Source organism: Cyclopterus lumpus, chromosome 8 (genome assembly GCF_009769545.1).
Source record: "Cyclopterus lumpus isolate fCycLum1 chromosome 8, fCycLum1.pri, whole genome shotgun sequence".
In the NCBI taxonomy this organism is placed as follows: domain Eukaryota; kingdom Metazoa; phylum Chordata; class Actinopteri; order Perciformes; family Cyclopteridae; genus Cyclopterus; species Cyclopterus lumpus.
This window is the reverse complement of record NC_046973.1, coordinates 20,968,174-20,984,430: the sequence shown is the minus strand read 5'-3', so window position 1 is coordinate 20,984,430 and position 16,257 is coordinate 20,968,174. Positions and strand designations below refer to the sequence as shown.

General features: G+C 50.3%; 1 protein-coding gene across 2 annotated transcripts; it reads right to left on the bottom strand.

The window, feature by feature from the left end:
* Positions 1-816: 816 nt before the first annotated feature.
* LOC117735038 (axin-2-like) lies at positions 817-14,343 on the bottom strand. Of its 2 annotated transcripts, XM_034539443.1 has the most exons (11): positions 13,535-14,343; positions 11,599-11,725; positions 10,433-10,437; positions 9,265-9,367; positions 7,282-7,422; positions 6,649-7,172; positions 6,380-6,550; positions 6,052-6,267; positions 5,824-5,934; positions 4,985-5,134; positions 817-2,309 (listed from the first exon to the last, which is right to left on the bottom strand). In XM_034539443.1, exons 1-11 carry the CDS (start codon positions 14,341-14,343, stop codon positions 2,183-2,185), a joined length of 2,484 nt encoding a protein of 827 aa, XP_034395334.1. In that variant the 3' UTR covers positions 817-2,182. The 2 variants fall into 2 exon arrangements, with proteins under 2 accessions (XP_034395334.1, XP_034395335.1); XM_034539444.1 differs by lacking the exon at positions 6,380-6,550.
* Positions 14,344-16,257: the final 1,914 nt, after the last annotated feature.

The window sequence follows — 16,257 nt, the reverse complement described above, 5'->3', positions numbered from 1 at the left end:
GGACTGTGGACATCAGGACATGAGGACTGTGGACATCAGAGGACATGAAGACTGTGGACATCAGGATGTGAGGACATCAGGACATGAAGACTGTGGACATCAGGACATGAAGACATGAGGACTGTGGACATCAAGACATGAGGACTGAGGACATCAGGACATGAGGACTGTGGACATCAGGACATGAGGACATGAGGACTGTGGACATCAAGACATCAGGACATCAGGACATGAGGACTGTGGACATCAGGACTGTGGACATGAGGACTGTGGACATCAGGACATGAGGACTGTGTCCGTCCCTCCAGGTACAGATCCACTAGGATGCAGCTTCCTTGGCCAGTATGAAGGGGAGGAATGATTATAGCAACTGAAACTTAATGACATGTTAATAATGGCACTTGACTATTTTAACGTTTACTCCATTGACTCCCTGATCTCTAACTTACATCCACGCAGCAGTCTTTACAGACACTGTTTGTTTTTCACACACACACACACACACACACACACACACACACACACACACACACACACACACACACACACACACACACACACACACACACTCTCTCTCCGTCTCACACTAAAACACACAGAGGCTCTGGTGGCCAAATTAATGTTGCATGTTTTAATTTCCAACAGGGAGTAAATTAAGAGCTGATAATGGATGCAAATCTGGAGATTTCTCACCGGATCCAATGAGTTGCACACACACACACACACACACACACACACACACACACACACACACACACACACACACACACACACACACACACACACACACACACAAAACCATGGGAAGCCATTAGCTAATTTGAAAAATAGAACATTTTAATAAAGGCTACATCTCTTCATAATTACAATAATTAAAGTACCGAGGCATCTTTTCAACTGAGCTCTATAGAACGCATAATTTACAGTTTACAAGTGGAGCCAAAGAAGCCATGAAAAATATTATAAAACATAAACATGATGAAACGGATACTAAAAAGGCATAAAAATATCTTTTCAACATAAGGCCCCTTGTAAAAACCAAGGGAGTAACAGGACCCTGAAAATTGGGTAAAACACGGCAATAATCCATGTAGGCACAGCTACTGTACTCAATTAAAACACTATGGACATAGTGTATGAATCACCACCATCATTATCATCTGCAGCTCATAGTGCAGGTTTCAAATACTCAAAAGCAGTCACACAATCACATGGTAAGCACGTTGGGGGGGGACACTAGAGAGCTTTTTGTTGGTAAATATTAATATAGGCGTATTTGGGGGACTCTAGGACCTGCTCAGGGCGGTGTCCTCTTAGTTAACACGTAGGCTGTTTGTGCGATGCCTGCGCCACTTCAACAAAAGGCACTAAGACGCGACAGATCAAGGCTAGCTGGGCCGAGTCCCAGAGTTGGGAATTAAACGTTAATGGCATTTTTGTTCTATTTTCCCCCATAGCCACAAATAGCACTGCAGTAGTAAATATATTATCAAACTTTTAAGTGATGGAGAGCCATCCTCAGAGCTTCAGCAGTAAGCTCTTCAGCCAAGAGATCAGAGATGATGTCCCACTAAATCTCCAGGAACAGGAGTGGATTTTTTTTTTTTTTTTTGAAGAGGTATTTTTGAAGTTTATAGTTCAATATGAGGGGCGGAAAATGAATAAAACCCATTTCCTTTGCTAGAACTAATGCGCAGGAAAAATAAAATCACGGATGTGGAAAATTGGAGAAGTTTCTCCAACTCCAAGCAGCTTGTCCATGGCGGAGTAATGGGGTTGGGGGAGGGATGTTTCCAATAAATAGCAATAGAAATCTTCACACAGCAATACGAGCATCACAATACAATGCAATGTATATCTGCATATACATATTAGCGGCGCGCTGGGCAGATGGGTCAGTCTCAGGTTTGAACCCACCGCCCGGCTGGTGGTCGTTCCCCGAGAGTCTCTCGAGTTTTCTCTTCTTCTTTACTTCAGGGCGAGCTGCTCACGCGATAGTCCCGTATCCGCGATACCTTGTCCTCCTTCCTTTGGTTCATCCGGTCCATCGGCCCAGACCCCGTGAACATTCCTTCAACCACGTCTCCAGTCCGAGCGTCTTAGCTTAAAAAGACGCGTCCCTGTGTGCGTCCGTCCGTGGAGGTGTGAAGAGTCCGTTTAAAATCCACAACATGGGAAGGTCTCACTCCATCCTTTCCACCTTGCCCAGGATCTTGCCCTCGTAGGTGGGCAGCAAGGAGCCGTCGTCTGACACCTCCTCGAACACGGCGCCGCACTGGAACTCGTCGCTGGCCTTCTTGAAGTAGTACCTTGTGACAGAGAGACGAGAGAGAGTTAACACCCAAAGACAGACAAAAGAAAGACCCTAAAAGTCAAACCAGCTTGTCGCCGCCCCCTTTGACCTTTTTTTAAAACATCTCGCCTCATTTCCGCCATCCATGAAAAGCCACTCGGTACACAATCATCCGAGCCTGCTGAGCTCCAGACTCTTGACTTCTCGGGGTGGGGTGGCAACCTGCTGCTAAAAAGTCAAAACTAAGAGGCCCACTCTCTTCCCTCCCTCCATTCTTTCGCTCTTGGACTTCCTCTCCCTTTTCTCCATCGTGTTGTGGTGAGTTTTGACCGTCTAACAGGAGCCAATTAGGCCAGTGTACAAATGAAGGGCTGCTCGGACAAAAGGTTGAACATTTTGGGTGCCTGCAAGTCTGTCCGTCATCACCCCCCCCCTCCCCCACCCCCACGTTAGTGGACACACACATGCACTGGCTTTCACGCGCTTCTCATCCCCGTTTCATTATTGCGGAGACAAAGAAAAAGACAAAGTGGAGGAGGAGAAAGAGCCAGCAGGACACTGTGTACTTCCTTACCCCTGTTGATAGCGTGAGCTATAGGAAGGGCAGGCGACTGACAACCCTCTGTGTGTGTGTGTGTGTGTGTGTGTGTGTGTGTGTGTGGATGTGTAGGAAAAAACTAAAATCTAAGGAGGGGCTTCTCGTCAGCCATGACTTCACTGGGCCATTAATGATGCAACCCCCCCATCCTCCTTTTAGAGGAAGAGAAGCCAGCAGGGGTGGGCTGGTCGGTGTGTCTCAGAATCCACTCATTAACTATGTAATGGAAAAATGCCTCGATCTGCTCCATGTGTGGGGTGACTGGAATGCGGGTATGTTTGTAAGCATTTTGTTTTTAATGAGACGGGAAGCTGCAATACTAAAACGAGGGTGTTTAAAGAAATGTTTTTAACGGTGCACATGCGCCCATCAGCAGGACGATGGCCGGTCTCCGATGAAGAAAGCGTTTAAAATGCAGGACGGCTTCGACGAAGCGGAATACACAAGAAGTCTCTCTCGGGAAACTAAAGTGAGTAAATACGACAAAGTAGATGAATGAGAGGACATGAAAGAGCACAAGACGCGCCTGATGACTGAATCCTCTTTAACCGGGAGGAGACTTTTGAAGCGATTTGAGGTTAAAAGATATTCAAAGAGCCATGATATTTTCTGCTGAGAGAGAGACATAGAAAGACGGAATTTCCACTGGAACATGTTTTATGTGGCTAGATGTGTCCCCCCCCCCCCCCCCCCCCCCCCCCCTCTTTGCACTGACATCTGGCACCAATATCGTCTGGCAGGGCCCGGCAGTACTGTTCTTTGTTGAACCGCTGCCATGTTGAAATGACCCAACTCCACACATTTTCTGGCTGCTATTAAAGCGCCGCGCAGCTCAATCCAAAGAATGTGGACGGTATGACACAGGAACTGAGACGGGGGGGGGGGAACAGACAGATGTGGGGAAGTCTGAGCTAAGTGCTTGTCACATTTGATGATCCAAAAACGCTGTATGCATCTGGACAGGAAGAATTCTTCTTATTTGTCCTCGCTTTATCCCTCAAGGAATAGTTTGATACCTGTGATTATTACCACCATGCTAAAGCCATGCGTATCCTGGAGACCGCGGCAGCCTCAACAATAAATGGTGGATGGTTTCCCTTCAATGCCGACTGGAAAGGAGCAATCAAAGTAAAACATCTCCCTCTGCAAACCTCAGTCACGGCACTGAAGTACAGCGGACAAGCGAATCAGGCATTTAACAATCTGCCTTTTAAAAATATCCATAAAATGATTACAACATGTGTAAACATTGTGCAAGTTCATACACACACACACACACACACACACAGGGAAGGGAGAAAAAAAGAGCCCCCGATAGCATCAGTGAAGAATTTGCACGCTGGCCATTTGTGTGAGTCTTTGTTGGTTGAAATGAAAGAGGCCGGGGCTTCAAAGCTGTGTGTATTAAGTGTGCCTTAGCATGGAAATCAATACCAGATGGGACCCAAATCGCTGCAGTTCAAACTCTTCCACTAACCCCCACACCACCCACCCAACTCCCTCTTGTCCTTTCCTTTTCATTGCATCCCCCTCAACACGTACATACAAAAACCACAGAGGCCGGAATCTAACTGCACACACACACACACACACACACACACACACACACACACACACACACACACACACATATATATATATAGGAACACACACTGATAACAACGCTCCACATGGACGTGGATAAAGCACATGAATGGTCTTTAAGGTCACCCAGGCACTGATTACCAGTTACCTCGAGACGGTTTGGCTTGGAGCCGTTCAGCTGGCGAACACTAGACTCTCTCTTCAGTTTGAGGTTTGCTTTAAACTTGCCCGCTTAGATTTACAAGGTCTTAAATGTCACCAGGTTAGGATGAGATCCAGCCACACCGCTCCCGTACCACGCTGAGCCCGATACGCCGTGTGCCAGAGGGCTTTTGTTTACACTCCAAAAAGGCAACGCGGTGTTCCCAATCGTTGTTTCACATCAAAGCCAATGAGCCGATAGCGTTTTATTACCGACAATCACATTATGACTGAAGCACCGGTGGCAAAAGTCCACATCGCATCACTCTTGTGAAACTCTAACCGACATTGATTTTCCATCTACACACCTGTAGTTACCCTTCTTGCGGAGCTGCTCCTTGAAGTGGCTCAGGGTGAGACTGCGGCTCTTCATGTTCCTCCGGTAGGGGATCTCCTCGCCACAGAAGAAATACGTCACCACCGTCTCGCCTCCTAAACCCTTTTTAGCCTCCTTCATCCTGCAGGTAGACAAAAAGAGAGAGAGAGAGCGGCGTGTTAGGAGTGGACAATTAACAATAAAGACGATCAAAAGAGAAATTTGAAACGCAGCAAAGCTTCTAAGAGACTTTAACGGCAATCTGCTAGAGTACAAGAGCCGAGATGCACCAGCAGCACTCTGACTGAAGAAAAACACATGTGAGCGAGTGACCTAGTGCCACCAGTAAGTGTGTACTCATGTGATGTGTGTGCATGGAGAAGGGGCACAGTATTATCAATTCCCCTTCAGCCATGTCCAAGGCTTTGTAGGCCCACTTCAGAGGAGCTCTCTTTGCCGACTGCCCGCTCACTGAAGGACAGCCAATAAACATGATACATATATATGAAAGGGATGTCTCAGTCAGGTGGTGCAGTGACTACACACTCCCCACGCACGGCACAATAACACAAGATTCATGCATCTGTGTGCGAAGCTTAAAATAAACTTAGCAAAAGGGGGTCACCTTCTGTTTTAGGTGACTGATATGTAGCTGTGTGTGTGTGTGTGTGTGTGTGTGTGCACGTGACTAGTGGCCTGTCTCCCTACATGTGCGGTGAGCAGCAGATGGTGAAGAGTTAAAAGGGTAGAAGTACACTGCAAGGTGGAGGTTATGGCTGAGAAGAGGAGGAAGAGGAGCAGAGAGGAGGAGAGGAGAGGGAGGCATCGTACTCTTCTGATTGGAGGCCGGGGCTGAGGCTGGCTAGAGAGGGAGGGACGGACCCCTCAGCCTGGACAGGCACTAGGTGGCTCTTCTCTTGCTGGACACTGGACATTGGATGCCTGGGAAGAGATACGGCATGAACGTTATTACGAGGATCGACAATGCACATGGATCCTTCAGGCCTTCATCAGGGGCTAAGAGCAACATACAACAGCCATTCTCTCGTCTCTGTGTACCTTTGCTTGGTGGTCTTGGTGGAGACCTCCTCCAGCCTGCGGCAGGCCTCCTCCAGCTGGGCCAACGTGTTGGGAGGGGGCATGGGCGGCATGGCTGGGTCCTGGATGAATGGCTGGGCCGGCTGGTGGCTTCGCAGGTGGCCACAGCTTCCGCCGCCGCCCCACGTGTGCGTCTGCGCGGACGAACCGCCAAAGGATTTCTTGGTGCTCTGGATGCTGCGAGAGAGAAAGGAAATGAAATAAGACGTCGACGACACACATTAACAACGTGAAATGGTGGGGCATGAGTTTAGACCCTCAGGAGGTCCAGGCACCGGCACCAGCTTACCTGTGAGACTTGTGCCTGCCTTGTCGTTTACTTTCCAGGATCCACTGCAGCACATTCTGGGCGGGGTCTGTTGTGTCGCTGGGCAGCTGTAACGGCTCCTCCGTACACCTCTCTGCTGCTCCATCCTCAGCCCCCGACAGACACACACGCCTGGACAGAGAGCTGGACCGCCTGGGACGAAGCGAGAGAGACAGTTAGTACAGGTCATTGCCAGCCAATCAACGCGGGACACCAGAATTAGGACGAGATAGAGGATGCTCGCATCTCACCCCACACTGTTGTCTGTTGAGACGGCCCCACACAGCTCTCTGCCCAGGCTGCGGCTGCGCTCGGAAGGCTGACACTCGCCACTGCTGGAGCACAGGTCATGCACTCTGAGGGCGGCCTCCCTTTCAATCTGCTCCTTCGTCTTGGGACTGGCGTGATGGTGGATGTAGTGGTGGTGGATGTGTTTTGTGCTCTGCCGGCTTACGATGGTCCTGCTGGGGCCCGGGGCCGGAGAGTTAGCCCCTTGGTCGGGATTGGAGAGAGAAGCACTGGAGGGCCCCGTCCTCACCAGGGTCTTGTTTCCGAAGCCCGCCCGCGTGGTGGGCCTGTGCTCTGGGGAGCTGGAGCGAGGCGAGTGGCGGATTACAGCGGGGGACTGACAGCCGGGGGTCTTCAGGACGCGAGACAGGTGTTCGTCCAGAATCGCCTGCGGGTCCTCGTCAGAGGAGCCAGGGAGGAGGGTCAAGGGGTGGGGAGAGAGCTGGTGAGCACTTCCACCGATCTCCATGTCTTCTTTTTCCTCCTCCTGGTAACAAGGCATGCACGATTATCAACTGAGGAACTTAAAAAGTAATTAATTAAAAGAAACACCTGACACTTGACATTTCCAGTAAAAAAATAAAACTCGTACAAACCTCCTGAATCTGCTGCAGCTTCTCCTCCAGAGAGTTGATGGTGTCCTGCTTTCTCTTCAGGCTCTCCAGGCGGGAGATGAGCTGAGCTGCGAACTCCAACGGCTGCATCGGGACCATCTCCTTTGGAGGGCGGCGAGCACGCTTTGGGGAGAAGGACATGCGTTAGCCACCGTGTCATGTGTCATAACCGCCATGCCGTCCTCTCTCCTCGCCAGTCTACATTTACGGAGTGCTCTTCACCAGCGCCTGCTCCACCATTGGTGGTACTGATCAGGGCACTTTCACCCAGGGCTACGGGGTTGTTTCAAGGGGTGTGTATGGTCATGCTGGGCTAGGCCTCGGCTGGTTCCCTCTGTCATCATCAGCAGGCCTTTTTAAAGTCAGCTCACTTCAAAGGCTTTCTCGTCAAATATCAAACACTCAGTGGGGGGAGAATAGGGTGGCGGAGGGAGGGATGGAGGGATTGATGGATGGGAAGCAGTGGCTTTACATCTAGGAATAAAAGCCACATATCGACAGGGGGTGGAAGAGAACTCCAGGGAGGAAAGGATGAGGGATTAAAAAGAAATGGGAGAAGTTGAGATGCAGAGATGTGTGATCGCAGGGGGGGTGGGGGGGGTGGGGGGGGGGGGGAGGAAATTAAGAGAGGGAAGGACTGAAATAAAGAGATAAGAGATAAAGGTGCCAAAAAAGGATGAGAGATCAGAAAGGTTGAGGTAATGTATCCCCCCCCCCCCCCCCTCCCCCCCTTGTCACACACTGGGCACCTTTGAGGTACACTATAGTGACAGTATGAGGAGTGAGTGTGTGTGTGTGTGTGTGTGTGTGTGTGTGTGTGTGTGTGTGTTCGAACACATCTTAAATTATTTGCATTTTTGCACAGGGGCTTTCTTGATTTTTCTTCCTCTTTTTTTGTTTTTTTTCCCCCATCCCTTTGTAGTAGGGATGAAGGGGAGAAAAGAGTGAGAAAAAGAGGCGCTGTCTGATGGAGCCCGGGGCTGGTGCACCATGGGAATGGAAGCCATCGCCAAAAATCAGACGGGGAAACCAAAACAAGAACAAAAGCAAAAAAATAAAGCAAAAGCGGGACAGTGAGAGAGGAGCGGCGAGAACCAATCCGTGGATGTTTACCCCATACAAGTAACACTTATAATAATGTTGACAATAAAGGAGGCGACGGCTAGTTTATTTGAACAAGTGACTTCTTTGGACCTCCTTTGCCTTCTCTCAAACTGCCTCTCTGAGCCTTAAGCTACCACCTCCCCTCTGACCCACTGAGAGCTCACATGACACGCTCTTCCCTGAGATCCCATACTTTTAGGGGAGGGCGGCTGGCAGTCTGTGTGTATATGTAGGGGGTGTGGGGGGGTGCTGTGGAGGGGGGGGTGCTGTGGAAAAAAAAAAAGGGGGCCAGCTCTGTTGGAAGTTGTCACTTCTCTGTGCGTTTGCTCCATTCATCCTCGGATCAAAGCGCTGCCTGTGCGTGTGAATGTGTCGGAGTATCTTTGTGTTTTTGTTGGGAAGCGGGCTGGTTTCAGGGCCCTCGGGATAAAGCGGCAGAGATCTTCCTCATTTCTCCCTATTTTCCATATTTACTGCATCGGCGGGGAAGTAAAAACCCCGGCGTGTTCTGAGCGCTTCGGAGATAAACAGCTTAGAGACCCCCCTCGTCTCTGCAGACTTCAAGGAACCCTAATGGGGGTGTAGGTGACACCAAAGGTAGCGCGGGGGCTCCTGTGTGTGCGCTCGCACTTGTAATAGTGTGTGTGTGTGTATGAGTGGGAGGCTGAGTCTCCGATGTTAATCTTCAGATCTTTGCTAGTGTTGATTTGAGAATGCCGAATACAGTTTGTGCGGTACTATTCATAGAACCAAGAGAGACCCGGAACTGAGGAAACTGTATGGAAATTACACTGTGGGACCCAGGTTGAAAAAGACTTGTTCTGTTTGTGTGCGTTTGTTTGTGTGCTTTTGTGTACTTACAGGGAAAGCAGGCAGAGAGACTTGACTGTTCATCCTCATGTTGCGCTGCATCTCTCGGTGTAGCTGTTTCTTTGAGCCCAGTTTATATGGAGGGATGCCATCTCTGGGGAGCACAGACAGGCCACGAAAGGTCAATTACCTCATCGGATACATCATTTACGACTAAACAGCCATTCAGGAAGAAGCTTATTAGCTAACTGGGTAGATCAAACAAAGTTCAAGCAAGAATAAATCGAATCAATTACACCCCCCCCCCCCCTCCTCTTTTAGATTTCATTTAAGGACCCATAAAAGACACTCTGGGGTAAATAATGTCAACATTTCCGTTCACATTTGCGGTGACACGGTTTGGAGTGAGGTGGTTGGACGGTTGCTTCGCCCTAGAAATGACATTTTCATCTCTGGCTCCAGCACAGAACTGGCTATCCTGCTGGCCATTCCTTTTCCACACACACGCACACACGCACACACACACACACACACACACACACACACACACACACACACACACACACACACACACACACACACACACACACACACACACACACACACACACACACACACACACACACACACACACACACACACACACACACACACACACACACGCACACACACACACACTCTGCTCTGCCGGCCAGAAGTAGTGTCAGCATTAGCATTCCCCTACTGACTTTTATGTTGAGCGGAGGACACTTTTAGCATTAGCAACACATTATACTGATTCAAAGAGTCACTGCAGCACCCAAGGGTGCAGCTAACCTGGTTAAATCTATCCGAGGGACCGAATGGCTGACGGGCTAAAAAGATTTAATCAGACAACAAACCGCTCAAGCTTCAAACTGAAGCACTTGACAGTATAAAACAGCGTCTTTTCTCCATGCTAAACAGCAGTTTTCTGGTGACCTAGCTTAACTGAGGAGCACTTTTCCACTTTTGCTTTGAAATGCTACAGTCATGCGCATAAGCCCCCCCCCCCCCCCCCCCCCCCCCCCCCCAATCTTCATTTGGCAAGCGCTGCTTGGCAAGCCTCTGATCTCCGCACATCAAAAGGCTGGTTTGTAAGATAAGGTAATGTTTGAAGTCTGCGCAGCTGCATTCCCCAGCGTCCAAGCAAATCCATAAATAAGATATAAGCAACCCCCCCCCCCCCCCCCCCACACACACACTCTCTTTCTCTTCCCACCGAAGGAAAATGCCTCCTCCCCCGTTGCTTTTTTTCTTCTCTATTCTTTATTTTTTTTTTATCTGTAAATGAGATTCAAATGTTTATGGGTCATTTTAAACTGACCTAAAGAGAGGCAGATATTCTGATCAAGGCCAGAGCAGGCAGGAACTGAGAAGTGTGTGTGTGTGTGTGTGTGTGTGTGGGCGGGGGGGGGGGGGGTTGTCACTGCACTGGGCAAAGTACAGCAGAATAGGACTATATGGGCCTCGGCCTCTTTGAAGCAGGGCTGTCTAGAGATATGCCAGAGCAGAGGAGCCTGTTGTAAAGAAAGCACTCTTTATAGCTGTTCATGTGCTGCCCTGAACATCCGTATCTCCGTATCTTCAGCCAGCTCATGGTTAAGCTTGCCGCTTCAGTGACATCATCCACAAACTTGTACCGACATTGTTCTCCTTTCTGTCCGAAAAGCAGCTGACCTGAGCGCTGCTCTTGGCCTTGAGCTGCACTTCATAGGACACCGTCACTTGAGAGAGACACGTGATTACGCCAAGTAATCCTTTTGAAGAACGAGGCTGCAGGCAGGCACGTACACTGATAAGCAGCAGCCACATGTGGACAGAGGCACAGCACTCCGGCCAACTCCTTGATTAGTCAATCTGTAGGCGGTTAATTAACAACTCTTTTGACAGTCGACCAAACGTTGACGTCACCAAAGCAAAGCTGCCAAACATTTGCTCACTTCGGGTTAATAAAATGTGGAGTTTTATTGTAAATTTAACATCTTTTTGAGTTTTTGGATCGTTGGTCAGACAAAACAATAACTTGTGAGACTTTATAGACTAAACTTAATCAGCTAACAGAATTTAGTAGTAACCTTTGTCTTACTCACAGAGTCAATTCATGCACTAAATGTCTTCTACACTCACAAAGACTCTCTCATTGACAGTGTAATGTTAAAAGTATAACACTAAAAGAGTGTTGCTTAGGACTCTCCGGGATGGGACGTGGTACTGACCCGTCTGCTCCCGGCATCTCTAAATGTTTCAAAAGGAGCCAGACTACATCAAACCACCCTTCATTTGTATTTTCTATTTTCACAGCACCTCATGTCACATTCCCGGAAGCCACTCTCACGCTGGTGTTTGGTTAATATTCACTTACACACTGTCAGTCATGGACATGGCGTCGTCGGTCAGGGCGTCACTGGACACCTCGCTGTCGTTGGTGCTGCTGACCGGGGCGAAGGAGCCCACATGGCAGGGGTTGAGCGAGTCTCCCCTCTGGTACGATCTGAGCAGGGAACGACAACAGAAGTCATGAGATACAAACGCAACACGGTGAAACGGTATCCAACAGGTGGGCGACATGTCGTTTGTATTCCACTCGTGTTGGGGATCAAGACAGGCTGCAACCTGTGAGGTTTTAATAACACTGAAGAGAAAGCAGTGATGAATGTGTGAATATGATGCTACAACAACTACACCCTGTTATGAATGAATGCGAGCAGCTACGCTGTGGCCCGGCAACCTCCACCCTTCAAATAGAAGCTAATCTGCACTGGGAACGCTGTGGTTTTTCTCCCTTTGCCCCAGTTATGTACTCTTAAGTAGCCCACAATTTCTCTCTTTCCATTTCTCTCATTCACACTCACTCTTTCCTCACCATTCATCTCCTGCTGTGCATGCACTCTTGCCATGGCACAGGAGGAGGAGGAGAAAAGGGGGAAGAGAGAGAGAGAGAGAGAGAGAGAAAAGAAAAAGTATAGAGCGGAAGCATGAGAGTGTGTCAGAGAAGGAAAGAAAGGGGAGAGGAAAAAAAAGGGGGGGGGGGGGTCTTCGTGAGGGAGAGACCCAGCAGGACTAAAGCTGTAGGCCCCCAGCTCCAGGCTGACCTTCAGAGGGGCTTGCAAAGAGTCAGGTATTTAACACAGCTGGCCTTGCATTCTTCCCTCCCTGCCTCTCTCTCACCCCCTCATTTATCCTTTCTCCTCCCTCCCTTTCTTTCATGAGGTGCACTCCCCCCCCCCACCCTCTGTCCTTCCTTTACGCTTTCTATCCCCTCACTTTCGCTCCAAAAGCATGCTTCGTATCCCCGAGTTTTCAAAAGAAAAAAAGATAAAAGTATAGGCGGGGGAGCAGAATGGGGGGAAGAGAGTGAGAGGGTTTGGGTGGAGGTGGGTGTTGATTTTGTACTGTAGCTGCTGCCGTTGAGGGTTTGTTTTTAGAGTCAGATGAAAAGAGGTGAGGAGGAGAGGGGAAAAGGTAGAAATGAGTTCCACATGTTTTGAAACTGTAAGGGGGACAATGGGGGGGGGGGGGTCTAAAGAGGGGCACACTCTCACTTTGAGCAACAAGCGTCACGCTGTAGGAAAGCCCCCCCCACCCCATCATCACGCACAAGCTGTCAGGCCACGTTGCCCTAAGCAGGCAGGTAGCTGTCAGCCTTGTTACACTCAAAAGTTAACTTGAAAATTAGTGTCCCAGAGCCACATGGAAGATGTCCCAGCAAACATTAAATATATTTACAAACTACTAAAAAAGAAGAAGCATTGACTTTGATGTTGCCCTTTCTATAAACGGACGGGCAGAGATGCAGAGGGTCCTAATAAAACATCAAAATGACGCAATAGAGCATGCAGCTCTCAGTGCTATAGATCTGCTATAGATTTACATCTCTGCCAACAGGCTTGAGGACAGTGCGGTACGGGGGAGGCATAGCACGGCAATGGCATCATCTATTATTTGCCGGCTGGGGCCAGAGCCAGCCGTGCTCTGTGAACTTTCCCCCGTGGAAGACGATCCCTCATTCTGCTGGACTATTTCAAAGCCCCGGAAATCCAGGCGAGCGCCAGCAGAGAGCTGCTGCTGCTGGAGATGGAGATGGAGATGGAGATGGAGACGGAGACGGAGAGAGGGGCCAGAGAGCCAGGGAGAGAAAGACAGACTGAGTTTTCTACAAACTCTAAAGTAACCCTAAAGTGATGTCGAGAGGTGCTGCATGAGAGAAATGCTGCAGTCGCCTGAAATGTGAGCTACCACCATGTACAGCGTGCATCCTAAGATGAAGAGCCTTTTAAAAAAGGGAGTTGCAGCCCCGTACCTGTATCCCCTTGCCATCACCTCCACCGCCCGCGTGGACAAGGTGGCCCTCTGCGCCTTCGCCGACAATCCAAGCAGCGCTTTGGCTTTGAAATCGCAACTCCACTCCTCCTCCTCGATGAGCGTGGGCATGTATCCACATCCAGCCTTCAGCTCCACCAAGCCGCTCGAGCGGACGTGATTCGGGTTCTCCCCCCCAGTCCGCACGTACTCGAGGTAAACGTCGGAGGTCAGAAACATCTGGTACGCGTTCTCCTCCATGTCGGCTTGGATCTCCGTCTGCGCCTGGTCGAACATCGCGGAGTCGATGTGCTGCCTCTTGATGTTATCCCGGATGAAGGTTTTGGTCGCGGGCTTGAGCTGCGTGGCCACCACGCTGTCGTGTTCGATGTAGCGCTTGTGGATGGCTTTGGCGACTCTCTGCGTTTTGCTCTCCTTGACGTCCATTTGCCGGAAACCATTGCAGGCGAACCAAAAGTCTAAGGCGTCGACGCACTGGTCCCGCTCCAGGAAGGTCCTGAAGAGCAGCGCCCCGTCCTGGTCTCCGAGCAGGGAGTGCAAGGACTTGGTCCAGCGGGAAAGGGGGGAGTCCGGGGAGGCGCTCCCCTCCGGCTCCCCGAGTCCATCCTCGTTCCTCCTCGCCGAGGACCCGGGGGAGCCGAGCGGAACCGACTTGGGGGGCTCCAGGGGTTTCATCGCTAAGAGTTTGCCGGGGCGGCAGGGCGCCTCGCCCTCCTCCCCCGGCACCGGGGGTCGAGGGGCATCTTCTCGGAAACTGCTGGCTATGTGGTCCACAAGCGCCCGGCTCATGGCTCCGAAGGCGGCGGAGAGCCCGTGTGCTGTTCGCCTCCTCCTCCTCCTCCTCCTCCTCCTCCTCCGAGCTTCTACTGTAATCTCCTCACTCTCTTCTGTCAGCGGGGGAGCTTCTCTCTGGCCGCCCGTCTTCTCTCTGAAACACAAAGTATTGATCTAATCACAACCAGATCCGCCCCAACTTCAAACACAAAGGGGGGGGGGATAAATGTGAGAACCCGCAGCAGCAGCATTACATAAACAGCATTTCTTCATCTCTCAACCTGGAATGTGAGTTCTACCGAGGCGCTATTGGTTAAATTAACAATTCCACACACACACACACACGGACACACACACACACGCACACACACACACACACACAATCGAGCAGAACAACCACCTGAGCGATGCACGAGACGAAATCTACATCCTTTTATTTTGGTAACAGCACTTGTAGTGAACCGCGCGCGCGTGCCATGAGCTGATCGCCATTAATAAGTCATGAACCCTCCAAACGGGACGCGGCTTCATGAACGCGTTGTGATCCATCCCGCCTGGTGTCGGGGTTACAGCCCGGCTGCCTGCTGCAGAATGCGACCACATGGTCCTCATAGCAGCCCACTGCCACTTTTCTGTGTGTGTGTGTGTGTGTGTGGATACCTGTAGGACGGCGACGTGGGGAGAGATAGGACGTGACCGGTGTGGTTATTAATGAGTTATAACTGTGCTCAGTGGGCCAACTGGAGCTCGGACCTGCTCATATATTTCCAAAAAAACAACACCCAGATCGCTCCGTGTTGCAGAGAGGCTGCATGATGATGATGATGATGATGATGATGCGCGTGTCGTTACATTGCGTGTCTTCTCCGTTACAGTGTGTCAGATGTCACTTCGTATCGCGGACCAGCGGTCACGTTGCCGAAGTGTTCAACAACTTCATCTTTTACCAAACCGTGTAGGCAACTTCTCCAAACCATGAATAATGACACACGACGCGGTGCTGTTCCATCCCATAACAACGCAGACGCGGAGTCCTTCAAAGTTCCTCTAACTCGTTTATAGGAAGAAGAACCCACGTCCAGTCCCACGTCCAGTCCCACGTCCACGAGTCTCACAACTTGTGGGGGAGGAATCCCACGAAAAGAGAACATTAATCGGGGGGAAATCTTTACAAATGATCTTCTTTAAGTTCAAAACGCGCAATCAAATCATGCCCCAAAAAGAAAGAAAGAACCCGAAGTGAAGTGTACAGAAACGCAGATGTTCCGTTCTCGCGTGTCGGTTTTAAACGTGAGAAAAGCGGCTCGTTTCCCCCGCAGCACGACTTCAAAGGCGAGTCAGCCGCACATCAAAGGGAGCTCCAATGGGGGCCGTTTGAGGACCCGCTCGTGTAACTTACCATCGATCCACGAGTTCTCTCCTCAAATTAAACTCCAGTTGTTGTTGTTGTTGTTGTTTATCCACATCGGGGGTAAAAGCGCGTATAATCCACAGTGCCCGTGTCCCTGCGACGCGTCCACATACATACAGTCCCGTTCAGCTTTGAGTCGGTTTATGGTGAGAGAGAAGGAAAAAAAAGCACTCGCGAGGAAGAGAAAAAAGAAAAAGCAGCGCTTTTCTCCCCCCGCCTCCTTTTCTCCTCCCCCGGTCTCAGGCTGCTGCCGTGCCGCACGTTAGCTCTCTCCTGTAGGCGACTCCGACACCAACTGAGCCCACAGGCTGGAGCGGCGCACTTCAAAGTGAGGGACCGACCGCCGGGTCCCGGCAGAGACATAAAAAACAATCGCGGCTCGACGCGTCCGGAGAAGCGGCGTCGGAGCCGCGCGGACGCACGGCGCTCTCACTCGGGGTGAAACGTATTTTCACGGCTGCTCGGTTTATTTTCCCCGAAGCGAGAGGTTTCTTTTTGGTTGTTGTTGCCACGTTTCA